The 15,000-nt window shown below is 48.9% G+C and overlaps 1 protein-coding gene across 1 annotated transcript; it reads right to left on the bottom strand.

The window, feature by feature from the left end:
- Nucleotides 1-246: 246 nt before the first annotated feature.
- CH63R_06588 (uncharacterized protein) lies at nt 247-1,491 on the bottom strand (the record flags this gene model as incomplete). The annotated part of the gene is made up of 2 exons (XM_018301563.1): nt 247-679; nt 746-1,491. The coding sequence occupies 2 exons, from the start codon at nt 1,489-1,491 to the stop codon at nt 247-249; spliced, it is 1,179 nt and encodes a 392-aa protein (XP_018159413.1).
- Nucleotides 1,492-15,000: the final 13,509 nt, after the last annotated feature.

Raw genomic sequence — 15,000 nt, 5'->3', positions numbered from 1 at the left:
AAGGCGCGGGCTAGAAATACATACCGTAGAGCAGAGGCTTCGAATACACACGCCCATCATAATCTACCCCTTCTTACAAACAGGCCCTCGACTCCAACGATCGTCCTAATCTTTGGTTAAGGCATGCCAATCCCTAGTCTTCTCTACTGTCGAAGAATTCCACCAGTTAGGCGCATCCATCACTGTTCTAGTCTTTCTTGCGGTCCAACACTTCTGCCCCATCCAGCTCCAAAATCCATACCGCACTTACAGGTAGCCCGGCTCCATGTCCCATGGGCCCGCTGAGATCTTCAGCTGGTTTCTGTGTTCTCTCAGCCTCCGTACAGTCAACGGGTGGACGGCCGTATTCCTGAGCACGATGCCTTCCAAGTATAGGGCTATGAAAGGTTGCTCCATTAGTTTGACCAGCGCGGAGCCGCAGACGTTGTTCGGCTCGTAGTCCATGCCGCAGAGCGCGATTCTGCGAATGGACGGACATTTGTCTATGACAGCTTGGAAGCCCCGGTCCGAGATTTTCACCGCCCCGTGGATGGTGAGGTACTCCAGGGCGGGGCAACCACAGGCGAGGTCTTCGAGCCCGTTATCGGTCAGGAAATTCCGGCAGTCTGAGTTGCCGACCGTGATCTGAGTAAGCTTTGCGGTGCGAGCGGGATCGGCGACGAGTTCCCTGACGAGCAAGCTGTCATGATGGTTAGTTGCCCGCTCCTCTAGTGTTTCTCCAGGGGACACAAGAAGCAACACTTACTCTGTGAATTGGAAATAAGGGCAGATATTGAGACGACCCAGCGGGGCGAAGTCACCGTAGAGCATTTCATTCCAGCCATCCGCGCTGTGTATTGCCACCATGCGAGGCGGAGGACCGGCAATGGAGGAGTATGAAATGACGGGAGCGAAGCCCCACACAGAGGTGATAGACAACCCACAACCGCCGTTCTGATCCGACGAGGGCTCGTTGGGGAAGGCCTCGTGACCAAACGGCGAGGTAGACGCAGCAATTCCGAGATCTATGCCCAGTGGGCCGGCCAGTCCGACATCAAGGTGGTCGATCATCGTGACATCAGGAGCAGGGGCGGTATTAGCGCTCGTTCCCTCGGTCGCATCTGTCGAAAACAAATCTGCAAGGCCTCCCAAGATGGAAACTGTCTCGTCGTCGTCCATGCCGTCATGACAGGTGCTCCGGCTCAGTTCAGTGCCAGGCTGGACATCGACGTCGGTCAGCCGTTCGGCATCGGAGGGCTGGATCGGAGCGACTCTTCCCACGTTCTGCAGCAGCTGCTGTGCATCCGCCTCTCTCTTCTGTTGTTTCCGTCTCCTTCTGGATTCTCTTCTACGGGACCTCCTCCCGTGGTTGTTTTGAGCTTGGGCGGGTGGCTTGTTCTTCGGACTTTTTGCCCTTGCCTCTTCTTCGATGCGGCCACTGGGAGGCCTTGTCTCCAAGGCCTCTGGCATATCTGCGTTTGCGGTAGGCTCTGGTTGCAATGTTCGGGGCATGGTATCCGGGTGGGGTTGCCTACTCCAGATCTGAGATCGACCGCGGTAGGAGGACTCCAAGGATAGGGTCTCGGGATAGGAGAAGATGTTGGTAGACAACCCAAGGGCGGAAACAATAAGATCAAGAAAACGGACAATGCTGAAAGAAGAGAAGTTTGGAATTGTCCTGAATTGTGGAAGATGGTAGATGTGTGCGTCTAAGAAGGAAGTTGAAGATGCTCGAGGCAGCTCGTTCTTAGGGAAGGCAACTCACATCCTCCCTTCCTCGGTACGGTGTCCCTCCTTCCTGATGTTCTTCTTGCGAGGGGAAGAACATGCGACTTGATGAGCAGGAAATACCTGATCTCCTCCACTTGCCCAAGAGCTATTTGATGTCGTCATTCCGAGTTACTTGGTACATCATGCCAAAACGTCGCGGTAGTCTTGATGACCAAAGTCTGGGCCTGAGCCTCGGAAAATTTCGGTGAGCACACTGCAAGCAGTGGAAAAGCTGGCATTATTGCCATTAATGAATTGTGACAATCATCTCGAGATTGGTTTATAGAGCAGCGGGAGTTACTTTCAACAAAAGATTGGTTCGATGGGTAGTTCCTTTTCCCCAACACGTAAGAGAGAGGGGAATGATCAACCAGCTGTGGGAGCGGTTCGCCCCACTCCTGAGATAGGTCCTATTGCGAGGTTGGTTTGATCAAGTTTGTCACAACTCTCTATGTAGCCTAGGTGTACTTAGGATTGTGTCGATGTTGTGATATAACAGGCGGAAGAGTCTTGAGGAGTTAAGTAGTTATATTGTATGGTCCCATACTTCGCAATCAGAGTCTTTGATCAAATCCTCGAAATATGCATCTCGTGAACCACTCTTATGTCATGTTGTTGATGGGAGCCATGTATCTAAGTCTTTCGTATTGTGTTGCCGATATGGCCGTCGTGGTATTGGCAATTTCAATGAGCGGTGGTATAAGTCAAAGCACCCACTTTTGGGCCACCCCCACATATGGGCCACCCAAAAATGAGGGTATTCCCATCGACACCGGTATGTTCAATTAACTATTGACTGCACCTAGATGCCACCACAATACAGCTTTCAGCCTCACTAGGTAAATCAGCCTCGCTGGACTCATCTGTGATATCCTCTTTATCGCCAGCCTCAACCTGAGCCTTCTGGATGTCTTTGATGTTGGCGAACTTAGTGTTTGGGTTGATCTGAACTGCCTTCCTTTTCCTTACTGCAGTGTTGGTAACTTGGGCCTGCAGAAGCTCCAGCTTATGCTGGGCAGTGGCCAGCTCATAGGCCTGCTCGCTGAAGCCTTTTTTCACCTTCATGAAAAGGAGGCGTTGGGTATGCGCATCATTATCCAACTCTGTGAATAGCTTCAGTTGGCCAGACAGATCCTTCATCTTCCTTGGCGTCGACCATGCCACTGCAGACGACGCAGATGCCCATCCTTCAGCTTCCTTGCCCCTAGACTGCCCTTTGCTGACCTGATCTGACGATGCTGATGGCTTTGGTGTTGTTGGGAGTAGGAGGGAGCTCATCAGAGGCTTCGCCATAGAGACAGGCCATAACCCTGTCCATTTCCAACCACTTCTGATGTTCTGCATCGTCATACCTGCAAGGGCAGCCTTATAATAACAGCCTAGGAAGTTCCTCTTGCCTACAATAGTAGAGTCATTCCATAGACTAAGGTATCCAAGCTCCTTCCTATAGGCTGCCTTAAGAGGGCTGAAGACTGCTTGATCAAGTGGCTGGAGGACATGGGAGGTGTGTGGCGGTAAGAACAATAGATGGATGTTGTTTATATAGCACAACCACATAAAGTCAGTCGTTGTGTGGCTCCCATGCCCATCCAGGATCAATAGTCTAGCCTCCTCCTTATCCCCCTTGCCCTGAGGGACAGTCTGAGGGATAAACACCTTCTGCAGCCATTCAACTGCAGTAGCATCTGTTGTCCAGCCATTTTCAGTTGCTGTGAATTGCCAGCCTTCATAAGGGCTAAGATCTAGAGGAAACCACTGCTGCTGGACTGTCTTACCCTTATATATAATAAGGGGATGAAGTCTGTGGCCTAGGGCAGAGATGCATTCAATAATAGACACCCATGCCCTTGATCCAGGCTGTTTCTTGCGGATAGACTTCGCCTCAGACATCCCCAGCACCAGCCCATTAGATCCCTGGCCCTCAAGGATACCAGTCTCATCCATGTTATATCTGTTGGCTGGTTTGATGCTGATGATCTCTGGTATGGCGAGATGCTTGAACCAGTCCCTGATGACCTCAGTAGATGCCCCATTAACACGTCTTGAATCAATAGGGCAACTTCTCTTGACCTTGACTGATGGATTCCTCCTTATAAAGGCCTGGACCCAGCCTCTCCCTATAGGTTGGGTATCCCCTATGGCATGAAGGATTCTTTCTGCAAAATGCTTCACTTGTTGATGGGTTGGAGGAAGCCCAAGGGCATGCTGGATTCGCACCCATTCAGCCAACTTGGCCTCCTGGCTCACTGTGAGCCTCTGCAGGTCAGAAAATGCTGCTGCCCTTGCCTGGGTGCCTTGAAGACGATGCTGAAGGGTAGACCTTGGCACACCATACTGCTGGGCAGCCTTCCTGACACTCTGACCGTTCGAAATGGCCTCAAGCGCTTGATTGACTTCATTTTCTGTATACTGGCTCATAATGCCTAGAATAAGGTGCCCTAAAAAGATGAGGCCATTTGCATAAGGTTGGAAAAAGATGTGATAGTTTGAAGTTGGAGGAGGATGAAGGAGGAGGTTGGTGATGAGGCATTTTTGGGTGGCCCATATGTGGGGGTGGCCCAAAAGTGGGTGCTTTGACTTACACTAAGATAGAATCTGTAAGTCAAAGCACCCACTTTTGGGCCACCCCCACATATGGGCCACCCAAAAATGAGGGTATTCCTATTAATACTAGTATGTTCAATTAACTATTAACTGCACTTAAATACTACTACAATACAGCTTTCAGCCTCACTAGGTAAATTAGCCTTACTAGACTTATCTGTAATATCCTCTTTATTACTAGCCTTAACCTGAGCCTTCTGGATGTCTTTAATATTAGTGAACTTAGTATTTAGGTTAATTTGAACTGCTTTCCTTTTCCTTACTGCAGTATTAGTAACTTAGGCCTGCAGAAGCTCCAGCTTATACTAGGCAGTAGCTAGCTTATAGGCCTACTTACTGAAGCCTTTTTTTACCTTTATAAAAAGGAGGCATTAAGTATGCGCATTATTATTTAACTCTGTAAATAACTTTAGTTAGCTAAATAGATTCTTTATCTTCCTTAGTATTAACTATACTATTGCAGATAATGCAAATGCTTATTCTTTAGCTTCCTTACCCCTAGACTACCCTTTACTAACTTAATTTAATAATACTAATAGCTTTAGTATTATTAAGAGTAGGAGGGAGCTTATTAGAGGCTTTACTATAGAGATAGGCTATAACCCTATTTATTTCTAACTACTTCTAATATTCTGCATTATTATACTTATAAGGGTAGTCTTATAATAATAGCTTAGGAAGTTCCTCTTACTTACAATAGTAGAGTTATTCTATAGACTAAGGTATTTAAGCTCCTTCCTATAGGCTACTTTAAGAGGGCTAAAGACTACTTAATTAAGTAGCTAGAGAATATAGGAGGTATATAGTAGTAAGAATAATAAATAAATATTATTTATATAGTACAATTATATAAAGTTAATTATTGTATAGCTCCTATACTTATTTAGGATTAATAGTTTAGTCTCCTCCTTATCCCCCTTACCCTAAGGGATAGTCTAAGGGATAAATACCTTCTGCAGTTATTTAACTGCAGTAGTATTTATTGTCTAGCTATTTTTAGTTACTATAAATTTGTTACGGTCGGCTTTCCGTGGTAGTGTCTATTAGCAGAAGCTGAGGCAACGAAGCTGGGGAACAGTGCTGTAAGTCGTGCTGAAAGGATCAGGTCTTCAGAGGATACGGTGATCAGTCGTATACTCAACAAAGGTCTTGTAATGTGTGTCACTAGTGAAGGGTGCCGAGAGTATCCGAGGGGATAATCACAAAGTTGATTGCTGAAGAGCTATGGGAGTCTGTCCTTGAGTGCGTCCAAGTCCATCCTATATACAAGTCCGCTCATGTAGTCTTAGAGGCATCCGTATGTTCAACATACGGGTGCCGTACTCTTGGCATACGGGTGCCGTATCCTTGGCGTACGGGTTCCGTATTTCTGGCGTACGGATCTAATCTAATCTTATCTCCACGTGACCTGTACCATAGTTCTTCCGTTCCGGGGGAGTCATCTGCTTAACCCTGTCTTTTGTCCATACAAAGGCTGTGCCGCCCGCGTCCTGCTGGCCGGGTGGGGCTCTCGTCGCCTGTAACTTGTTGGGTCGTAACATCAGGTCTCCCCTCCAAAGGTCTTGTCCTCAAGACCCATAAGTAGGTAGTGTCTCCCAGGTTGGGGAGTCGTCAATTCTGCGTCCCTGTTTATCATGATGTTGACAACATGACAGGTCGCGTCCAAAAGTCAAGGGACTCCAAATCAGCACTTCGTTCAGCGTGTGACGACGTCTTCGATCGTTTTGGTTCTTCTGATACCATGCCTTGTACCCGTTGCTTCCGCGCGAAGCGTCCATGTCGGATTGCTGAGGATTCCAAAGTCTGCCAGGGTTGCAAGAACCTGAAGCGCCCTTGCGATGGCGTGGTGGTGGCGTCGAGCCGTGAGTTTTTCGTTCTTGTCGTGAGGTGTCTTCTTGGTGGTGTGCTGACAAGGGTAGTGCGACGCCTGAGTGATCAGCGTCAGGAATGGGAGGAGAAGGAGGAGCAAGCGAGTGATGCTCTCCTGGGGCTTCATGAGAAGCTTGCTCGTGTTCAGGCCGAGGTGGCTGAAGCGGCGGGTCGTTTGGCGCGAATTCGTACTATTCGCAAGAAGGTTAAGGAGCGTCATCTCGAGACGTTTTCTCGGGGTCTGCAGGAGCTGGAGGATGACGAGTTGCTTTCTGCTTTGGATGCTCACGAGCAGGGTGTCGTGGGTGATCTTCAATCCATAGGGGTTCCTAACGAGGTCGACTGGCCTTCCTTCGGGATTGGCGAGGAGTTTGCGGATTTAGGTTCCTTAGTTCCGGAGCGGTCTGAGAGCTGGAGTACTCCCGTAGAAGCTCCTGGGAATGCTGGAGGTTCTTGACTGGTTCCCATGAGTTGTCTTCGTGTCCGTAACCTTTCCACTTAACGAGATATTCGTCATGACCGTCTTCGTTCCTGTGGTCGATGATTCGCTCGACTTCGTATTCTGGTTCGTTGGGTTCAACGATGATGCAGTCTTCAGTGTGTGATCCGCGTGGTGCTGGTTCGAGGAGTGCGATGTGAAAGACTGGGTGGATTTTCATCGTATCGGGTAGTTTTAGCTTGTAGTTGACTGGCGAGACCTTCTTGAGGATTTCGAAAGGTCCGAGTTTTTTGTAGTCCAATTTGTCGCTAGGTCGCTTGGTTTTGATATTTCGTCGTATGAGGTAGGCGCTATCTCCCTCTTCTAAGGATGGTCCTCCAATCCTTGAAGTGTTGGCGTATTTCTTCATTCGTTCTCTGACGAATTCCAAATCTTGGGAGACGTTTGTCTGGATTTCGCGCATCTTATTGATTCCGGCCACGGCCTTCAGGGCCCGTGGTCCTTCGCGTGGTTCTCCATGTGCGGTAGGTTCGAATCCGTAGTTCAGGTAGAATGGGGAGTGGAGAGTGCTTTCTCCGACTGCGCTGTTGTAGGCGAACTGGGCTGTAGGCAACAGTGGTACCCAGTTGTCTTGATCGTAGTTGACATAGCATCGTAGATACTGTTCGAGTATCTGGTTGATTCGTTCGGTCTGACCATCGGTCTGCGGGTGGAAAGAGGTAGACAGTTTGTGGTCTGCACCAAGTTGCGAAATCAGAGATTTCCAAAACTTCGAAGTAAACAGCTTGTCTCTGTCTGACACAATTTCGTTGGGTAGTCCGTGGTTGCTGATGATGTATTTCAAAAACGTGTACGCAAGGTCTTCTGCTGTACTTGCTTCCAGGTATGGAATGAAGTAAGCGTATTTGGTGAGTCGGTCCACAATGACCAAAACGCTGTCGTAATAGACCTTCGTCAGTGGTTCTCTTGACTTTGGTAGTTTGACGATAAAGTCCAAAGAGATCGAGTGCCATGCTGCTGGTGGTATTGGCAGTGGCTGAATGAGTCCGTAGGGTTTGTGTGGACTGTTCTTGCTTTTCTTGCAGGGTTCGCAATCCCGGATTGCGTCTGCGACGTCCTGTCTTGTTACTCGCTGGTCGTGATGTTGTCGAATTCGTTTCCAGGTCTTGGTAACTCCTTGGTGTCCGTGTGCTCGAGTACTGTGAATCTCTCTGATCATCTCATGCGTCATTTTGTTGGTCGTGCCAATCATGACTCGTCTGGCGATCATGAGGAGTTTCTGTGCTGGAACAAGGTCTCCATTCTTGTCTGTCTTGAGGATAACTTGTGTTTCCTCTGGAACGGGGACTTCGTGATCCGTCCTTCTGCTGAGAGCGTCGGCTCTGCCGTTGTCGGTTCCTTTTCTGTAGATGATCCGGAAGTTGTATTCCGAAAGGAATTCTGACCATCTGACTTGTCGTTTGTTCAGGTTCTTGGATGTTGTGAAGTGTGCGAGGTTCTTGTGATCCGTGTATACGAGGACTTCGTGTTTCGTACCAGATAGTTGTGGTCTCCATTCATGGAATGCTTCGATGATTGCCATGAGTTCTTTGTCGTGGATCTGGTAGTTCAATTCTGGTCCGTGGAATGCTTTGGAGAAGAAGGCACAAGGGTGTAGTCTTCCTTCTTCGTCGCGTTGACCGAGTTGTCCGCCCATAGCGAAGTCTGAGGCGTCGGTCTCGACTTCGAAAGGTTTGTTAGGGTCGGGGATTCGAGTGACAGGTTCTGAGCTGACTTGTTGTTTGACTTTCTCGAATGCGTCATTGCGTTCTTTGGTCCATTCGAATGGGGTGTCTTTCCGTGTGAGGTTCTGGATGCATTGCACGCTTCCTGCGTAACTTTTGAGAAATCGTCGATAGAAATTGACGAATCCTAGGAACGACTGGACGTCCTTGACGTTCTGAGGTGTAGGCCAGTCCCTGACTGCCTGTACTTTCTTCGCTTCCATCTCGATTTGCCCTGGGGTGATGGTGTATCCTAGGAAATCGACTCTTTGGGTGTGGAATTCGCATTTTTCGGCTTCTACCAACAGTTTGGCTTCTTGGAGCTTCTGAAGGACTTGGTGGACGTGTTCCTTGTGTAGCTCGAGGGTAGGTGAGAAGATGAGGATGTCGTCGAGGTAGACGACAACGAATATGTCGATAAATTCGCTGAGGACGTGGTTGATCATTGTCTGAAAGGTGGCGGGTGCGTTGGTGAGTCCGAAAGGCATCACGAGGTACTCGAAGAGTCCTTTACGTGTTCGGAACGCTGTTTTCCATTCTTCGCCTTCCTTCATTCTGATCAAGTTGTAGGCTCCTTTGAGGTCGAGGGCCGTAAACCAGTTTGCTCCATGTAGCAAATCTCGGAGTTCTGAGATGAGTGGTAGCGGGTAACAGTTCTTCTTCGTAATGCTGTTGAGTTGTCGGTAGTCAACGCATAGTCGTAGTTTGCCATTTTTCTTTGGCACAAACAGGATAGGGTATCCTGCTGATGACTCAGAGGGTCTGATGTATCCCTTCTTGAGGTTCTCGTCGAGGTACTTGTCGAGTGCCTCTCGTTCTGTTTCATTGAGTCCATATATCGGATGGAACTTCGGGTGGGAGCCTTCGATGAGAGGGATCTCGTGATCGTAAGGTCCATGTTCTGGTAAGCCTGTTTCCAACTCTGGGGCAAACAGCTTTTCGTACTTCCGGTACTCCTCTGGAATAGCTAGGAGTGGATCTGATCCCTGATCTGATACTGCCGGGGCTACCGTCTTGGAAGGCCGTATCTCCCGGAGATAGGCTACGTATCGGATTCGTTGTATGGTGTCGTCAAGAGGTGCTCTAGAGGATTCGTTTGAGGCCTGGCTCTTGCAGTGCTGCTCAGTGACTGAATCTGACCATTGGAGTTGGCCGGTTCTCCAATCTATTCGTGGGTTGTGCTTTCGTAACCATGTGATTCCTAGGATGACGTCGATGTCTCCCATTTCTGTGATGTCGAATTGGAGTTCTTCTTTCTGGTCATGAACTTGCAAAGGGAGGTGCACTGTCTCCAAAACAATGAGTCCGCCACCGTACTCGACTTGTTCTCCTTCGACCGTCCGTAACGCGTACGGGCGTTCTTTCTTCTGCCATGGTATCTGTCGCTCATTCACCAGTCTGGGTGAGATGAAGTTTCCTTGAGCGCCGCTGTCGATGATCGCGCGCGTCCGTTGTCCTTGGATCTCGATGTCCAGGTCGAAGTGTGCTGCGTCGTAGGTTGCACATAGGGTCTTATGGGTTGTCGCCGTACGTTGCCCTTCTGTCGTAGGCGTCATCAGTTTTTTGACTGTTGAGCTTCTTTTTGTGCCTTCCGCCAGGCCTTTGCCTTGGCTTTGGAGTGGATGAGGCATTCGTCGTGTTCGCATTCTCGCCATCCCTTGTCGTCGTTGTAGCATGACATGGGGTATTCGGGGTCTGGGGTGAAGGTGGCAATGTTTCCTTCGCCGTAGTATCGCATTGTCCAGAATGGGAGTTGTTTGTTGAGGTAGACATCCTGAATGGGTTCTTTAGTGTATCGTCGAGGGTAGAAGTAGAACTCCTTCTTGCCCTTCTTGTGTCTTCTGCAGTTGTCGTCCAGGCATTCGGCCCAAAAGAGGTCTTCGTGGTCCTCGTGGCTGGGGTTCAGTAGCGGGTGGTCTCCTGGTACGAGTGGCGTAGGTGGATGGTTCTTTTTGTACGCTGTCCCATGGAACTGAACTGACTGGTTGTCACTCTTGGGGTTGATGATCTGGTATTCTGGTCGCTTCGGGGGTTCCGGGCTCTCTTCTTCGGAGCTAGATGCGATGTAGGTTTCGTAGTACTGACTAGGCGTGATCCTGTAGTCGGGTGTTTCTTCAGAGTCGTAATCTAAGCCGTCTGGCCCTTCCGGGTGGTCGCTTGCAACGTGTTCGTACGCCTTTCTCTGCTGGGGGGTCCAGGTTCGTGGGTCTCGAGGGTTGTTTGCTGCGACTTGGTTGAGTGTAGTTATCTCGATTTTTCCTCCTGGTGCTACTAGTCCTTGAAGTGCAGGTCTCCTGACTTCTTCAAGTTGTCCTGCCTGGAGCATCTCGTCGAGTTGTTCGTTGATCTTGCGTGTGAGCTTCTGGTTGGAGCCCCTTCGCATCATGGCGAGGGTTCTTGGTTGTTCTTGGGTGGTTCCCTTTTCCTCAGGGGTGTCGTCCTTCTTGAGTCCTTTCCTTGCATCGGGGATCTTTTGGTAGGTAGCAATCCCGCAGGCTTGTCGTAGGACGTCGACACACTGTCGTTGGTGTTCTTCGGGGGTTTTGCATATCCCTGTCTTCTCATAGCCTGACCGGGTCATAGCTAGAGTCCGGGGGGTCTTGGGATACCATCCCGATTGTTTTTTGCCGTCTTGGTGAGTGAGGCAGTTGTCGTCGTAGCATGCGGTCCATGAGAGCGAGGCGTGGGGGATGTCTTTGTTGGCGATGTTGATTTGTCGGCCTTTCTCAGGTACTGGTTGGAACCGCTGTTTCTTGGGTTGTCGGCATTCTCTAGCCATATGTCCTGGCTTGTCGCAGTTGTAGCACTTGAAGTCTCGTGTTTTGTTGTCTTTCTGGGCCACGCTGAGGTCCATAGGGCCACTGTGGTGTCCATAGGCGGTGCTGTTGCGATTCTGGTTGTTCTGCCAGTAGTTTCCTCTAGGGCGCTCGGCTTGCCCGTTGCGTTGAGGGTGGTTCTGCTGGAATCGTTGTTGGGGTTGCCATTGGTATTTCTTGGCCGAGTTGGCTGGGGCTCGCTTTTCGCCTTTCTCCTTGCGTCGTTCGTAGAGGCGGTTGTCAATCTTGATAGCGAGTTCGGCGTACTGAAGGAAGTCTTCCGGGCGATCAAGCTTGATGATCTCGTCCTTGACTTCATCCTTCAAGTTGTTGTAGAACATGAAGATCTTGGTGTCTTCGGTGAGCTTGAGCTGGGCGCAGAGTCTTCTGAATTCTGCTGCGTAGGCAGTAGCAGACTTAGTCTGGCGTAGGTGGGCCAAGTCTCTTTCCGCTTGTCGTGATCCGTCGGGATCCTGAAATAGGGATTTCAGGGCGTCTTCGAATCCCTGGAAATTGGCGAATATGTCCCTAACTTCGCTGGAACAATGGTCGAGGGTCTCATTGTTGAGATATTCTTCAAGGAAGGGCTCGAACCATTGAAGGGCTCGTCCTCGCAGGAAGGTCGCGGCATGAATGACTCTCTCAGTTCCGTTGCGGAAGTTTCCTTGATGGAAATTCTGATAGTTCTTGACTTGGATGAGGAATCCCTTGAGTAGTCCTGGGGTTCCGTCATAAGTGATGGGAGAGTTGAGCTTGAGTTTCTCTCGTCCATCCATGGGGGTTTGGATGATGTTGGCGGCCGCTCGGAGGGTGTGAACCTCCTGTTGGAGCTTGTTGGCGAGCTGGTTCTTGTTCTCGAGCTCCGTCACGGCGTCGTTGAACATGGCCTGCATATGCGCGATGTCGTTGTTGTTCTTCTCGATGCGCTTCTGGAGGTTTCCGTAGACTTTCTTGGTGAAGTCGAGTTCTTCGTCAGAATCCTCGGCTTCCTTCATTTCCTCGTCCAGGGATCGAGCAGGTTGCTTGCCTGAGGAGGCGCTGGATCCTGGGGTGGGAGTCTTAGGAGCGTTGGGTCGCGCGGCCATGGTGTCGTTACTGTTCGTTAGCTTCGTAGGGTCAACTTACTGAACAGGAGCAATCAAAGTGTTACGGTCGGCTTTCCGTGGTAGTGTCTATTAGCAGAAGCTGAGGCAACGAAGCTGGGGAACAGTGCTGTAAGTCGTGCTGAAAGGATCAGGTCTTCAGAGGATACGGTGATCAGTCGTATACTCAACAAAGGTCTTGTAATGTGTGTCACTAGTGAAGGGTGCCGAGAGTATCCGAGGGGATAATCACAAAGTTGATTGCTGAAGAGCTATGGGAGTCTGTCCTTGAGTGCGTCCAAGTCCATCCTATATACAAGTCCGCTCATGTAGTCTTAGAGGCATCCGTATGTTCAACATACGGGTGCCGTACTCTTGGCATACGGGTGCCGTATCCTTGGCGTACGGGTTCCGTATTTCTGGCGTACGGATCTAATCTAATCTTATCTCCACGTGACCTGTACCATAGTTCTTCCGTTCCGGGGGAGTCATCTGCTTAACCCTGTCTTTTGTCCATACAAAGGCTGTGCCGCCCGCGTCCTGCTGGCCGGGTGGGGCTCTCGTCGCCTGTAACTTGTTGGGTCGTAACAAAATTGCTAGTTTTTATAAGGGCTAAAATCTAGAGGAAACTACTACTACTAGACTATTTTACCCTTATATATAATAAGGGGATAAAGTCTGTAGCTTAGAGTAGAAATACATTTAATAATAGATACTTATACTCTTAATTTAGGCTATTTCTTACAAATAGACTTTACTTTAGATATCCCTAGTACTAGCCTATTAGATCCCTAGCCCTTAAGAATACTAGTCTTATTTATATTATAATTATTAGCTAGTTTAATACTAATAATCTCTAGTATAGTAAGATGCTTAAACTAGTCCCTAATAACCTTAGTAAATACCCTATTAATACATTTTAAATTAATAGGGCAACTTCTCTTAATTTTAACTAATAGATTCCTCCTTATAAAGGTTTGGATTTAGCTTCTCCCTGTAGGTTAGGTATCCCCTATAGTATGAAGGATTCTTTCTGCAAAATACTTTACTTATTAATAGGTTGGAGGAAGCCTAAGGGCATACTGGATTCGCACTTATTCAGCTAATTTAACCTCCTAGCTTACTGTAAGCCTCTGTAAGTTAGAAAATGCTGCTGCCCTTACCTAGGTGCCTTAAAGACAATACTGAAGGGTAGACCTTAGTACACTATACTACTGGGCAGCCTTCCTAATACTCTAACTATTCGAAATAGCTTTAAGTGCTTAATTAACTTTATTTTCTGTATACTAGCTCATAATGCCTAGAATAAGGTGCCCTAAAAAGATGAGGCTATTTGCATAAAATTGGAAAAAGATGTAATAGTTTGAAGTTGGAGGAGGATGAAGGAGGAGGTTAGTAATGAGGCATTTTTAGGTGGCCTATATGTGGGGGTAGCCCAAAAGTGGGTGCTTTGACTTACTTGCAACACATTTTATTGCAAAACGCCCGTGGAAGACGACTGTAAGTGTCCTCGCCATAGAAGAAAACATACAGCAAGTACACTAGCCAATGCCCCAGTGAGTACAAGCCATCCAATATCTCTTTCAGCCGATGCAGACCCAGAGTCTTTTCCCGAATGGTTGTATGAAAGCGCATTCCTGAAAGCCTCGTAATCGATTCGTTCACACTGTCCGCGGAACGCATCTTTGGAAAAGGTGAAAATCTTGCAACTGATTCTTCCACTGCTCAAAGAAGAAGAACGTTTGCTGCAGCACTGCAGACCCAGACAACGACGGGGAGAACGAATGCTCCAACCAGATACCCGCTTTCATGCTGGCACCCAACTACGAGGTGCTTGAAGTAGTCGCGGAGGCTGGATTTTGAGAAGGGGGAAAGTGTGTGTTTTGATGTTTTCGAGGTCCAAGTTTGCTCTTTGTACAGTCTTCCTGCTGCTCATTTTACCTTGCCGCTCATTTTTGCAAGACTGTACTTGTTTATGTTGCGCATCCATCGCAATGGGGTAATTGAGCGAGACAGCCCAAAACCAAGGGCTTTGATAACAAACAGGAGGCCTTTGATGCCCTATATCGCACCAAGTCTAGCTGTTGTCTAGGGTATGGGGCATGGACAGGCCCGTTCGCACTCCGCTGCTTCATGTTGACTCGATCCTGTTACTTTCGTCTTTGTATTCCGAGGCACGTACATTACATCGTGGCAGCGAAGCCTTGACAGGACGGGCTAACGTCATGTCCCCGAGTTCCTGCCCCGGACGGAGCAGCATTTACAGCTGTCCACGTCAAGCAAGAGTGTCTCTCAGACCGCAAGACGAGGACGAGCTCGGATCTCGGAGGAGGAAAGCTCTTTGTCTGACTAGGTGGTTAGACGCGGATGATTTGTCCGACGGCAGCAGCTTTTCCTGAGACGTGGCGGCGGATCGGAATCCTGGCTCCTGGACAACGATCTCGTACTCGGGTTGTCGGCAGTCCTAGCGTGGGTGGAAGCTGGGGATTCCAAGAGAGGGTTGAAGCAGTAAAAGAAGACGAAACACTAGGGCTTCGCTGCAACGACGAAAACAAACAACTGGTAGGTTGTCCCAGCGGCAGATCTGCCCGAGTCTTTTGCAACTAAAAAGAAAAGAAAAAAATGTACCCGCAGCTCCATTCCCTTATACACAGTACCTTGACAGAACTCGATGATAA

This window comes from Colletotrichum higginsianum, chromosome 4 (assembly GCF_001672515.1).
Source record: "Colletotrichum higginsianum IMI 349063 chromosome 4, whole genome shotgun sequence".
Taxonomy (NCBI): Eukaryota; Fungi; Ascomycota; class Sordariomycetes; order Glomerellales; family Glomerellaceae; genus Colletotrichum; species Colletotrichum higginsianum.
Note: the sequence above shows the minus strand (reverse complement) of the source record. Positions and strands in the feature narration are given on the sequence as shown.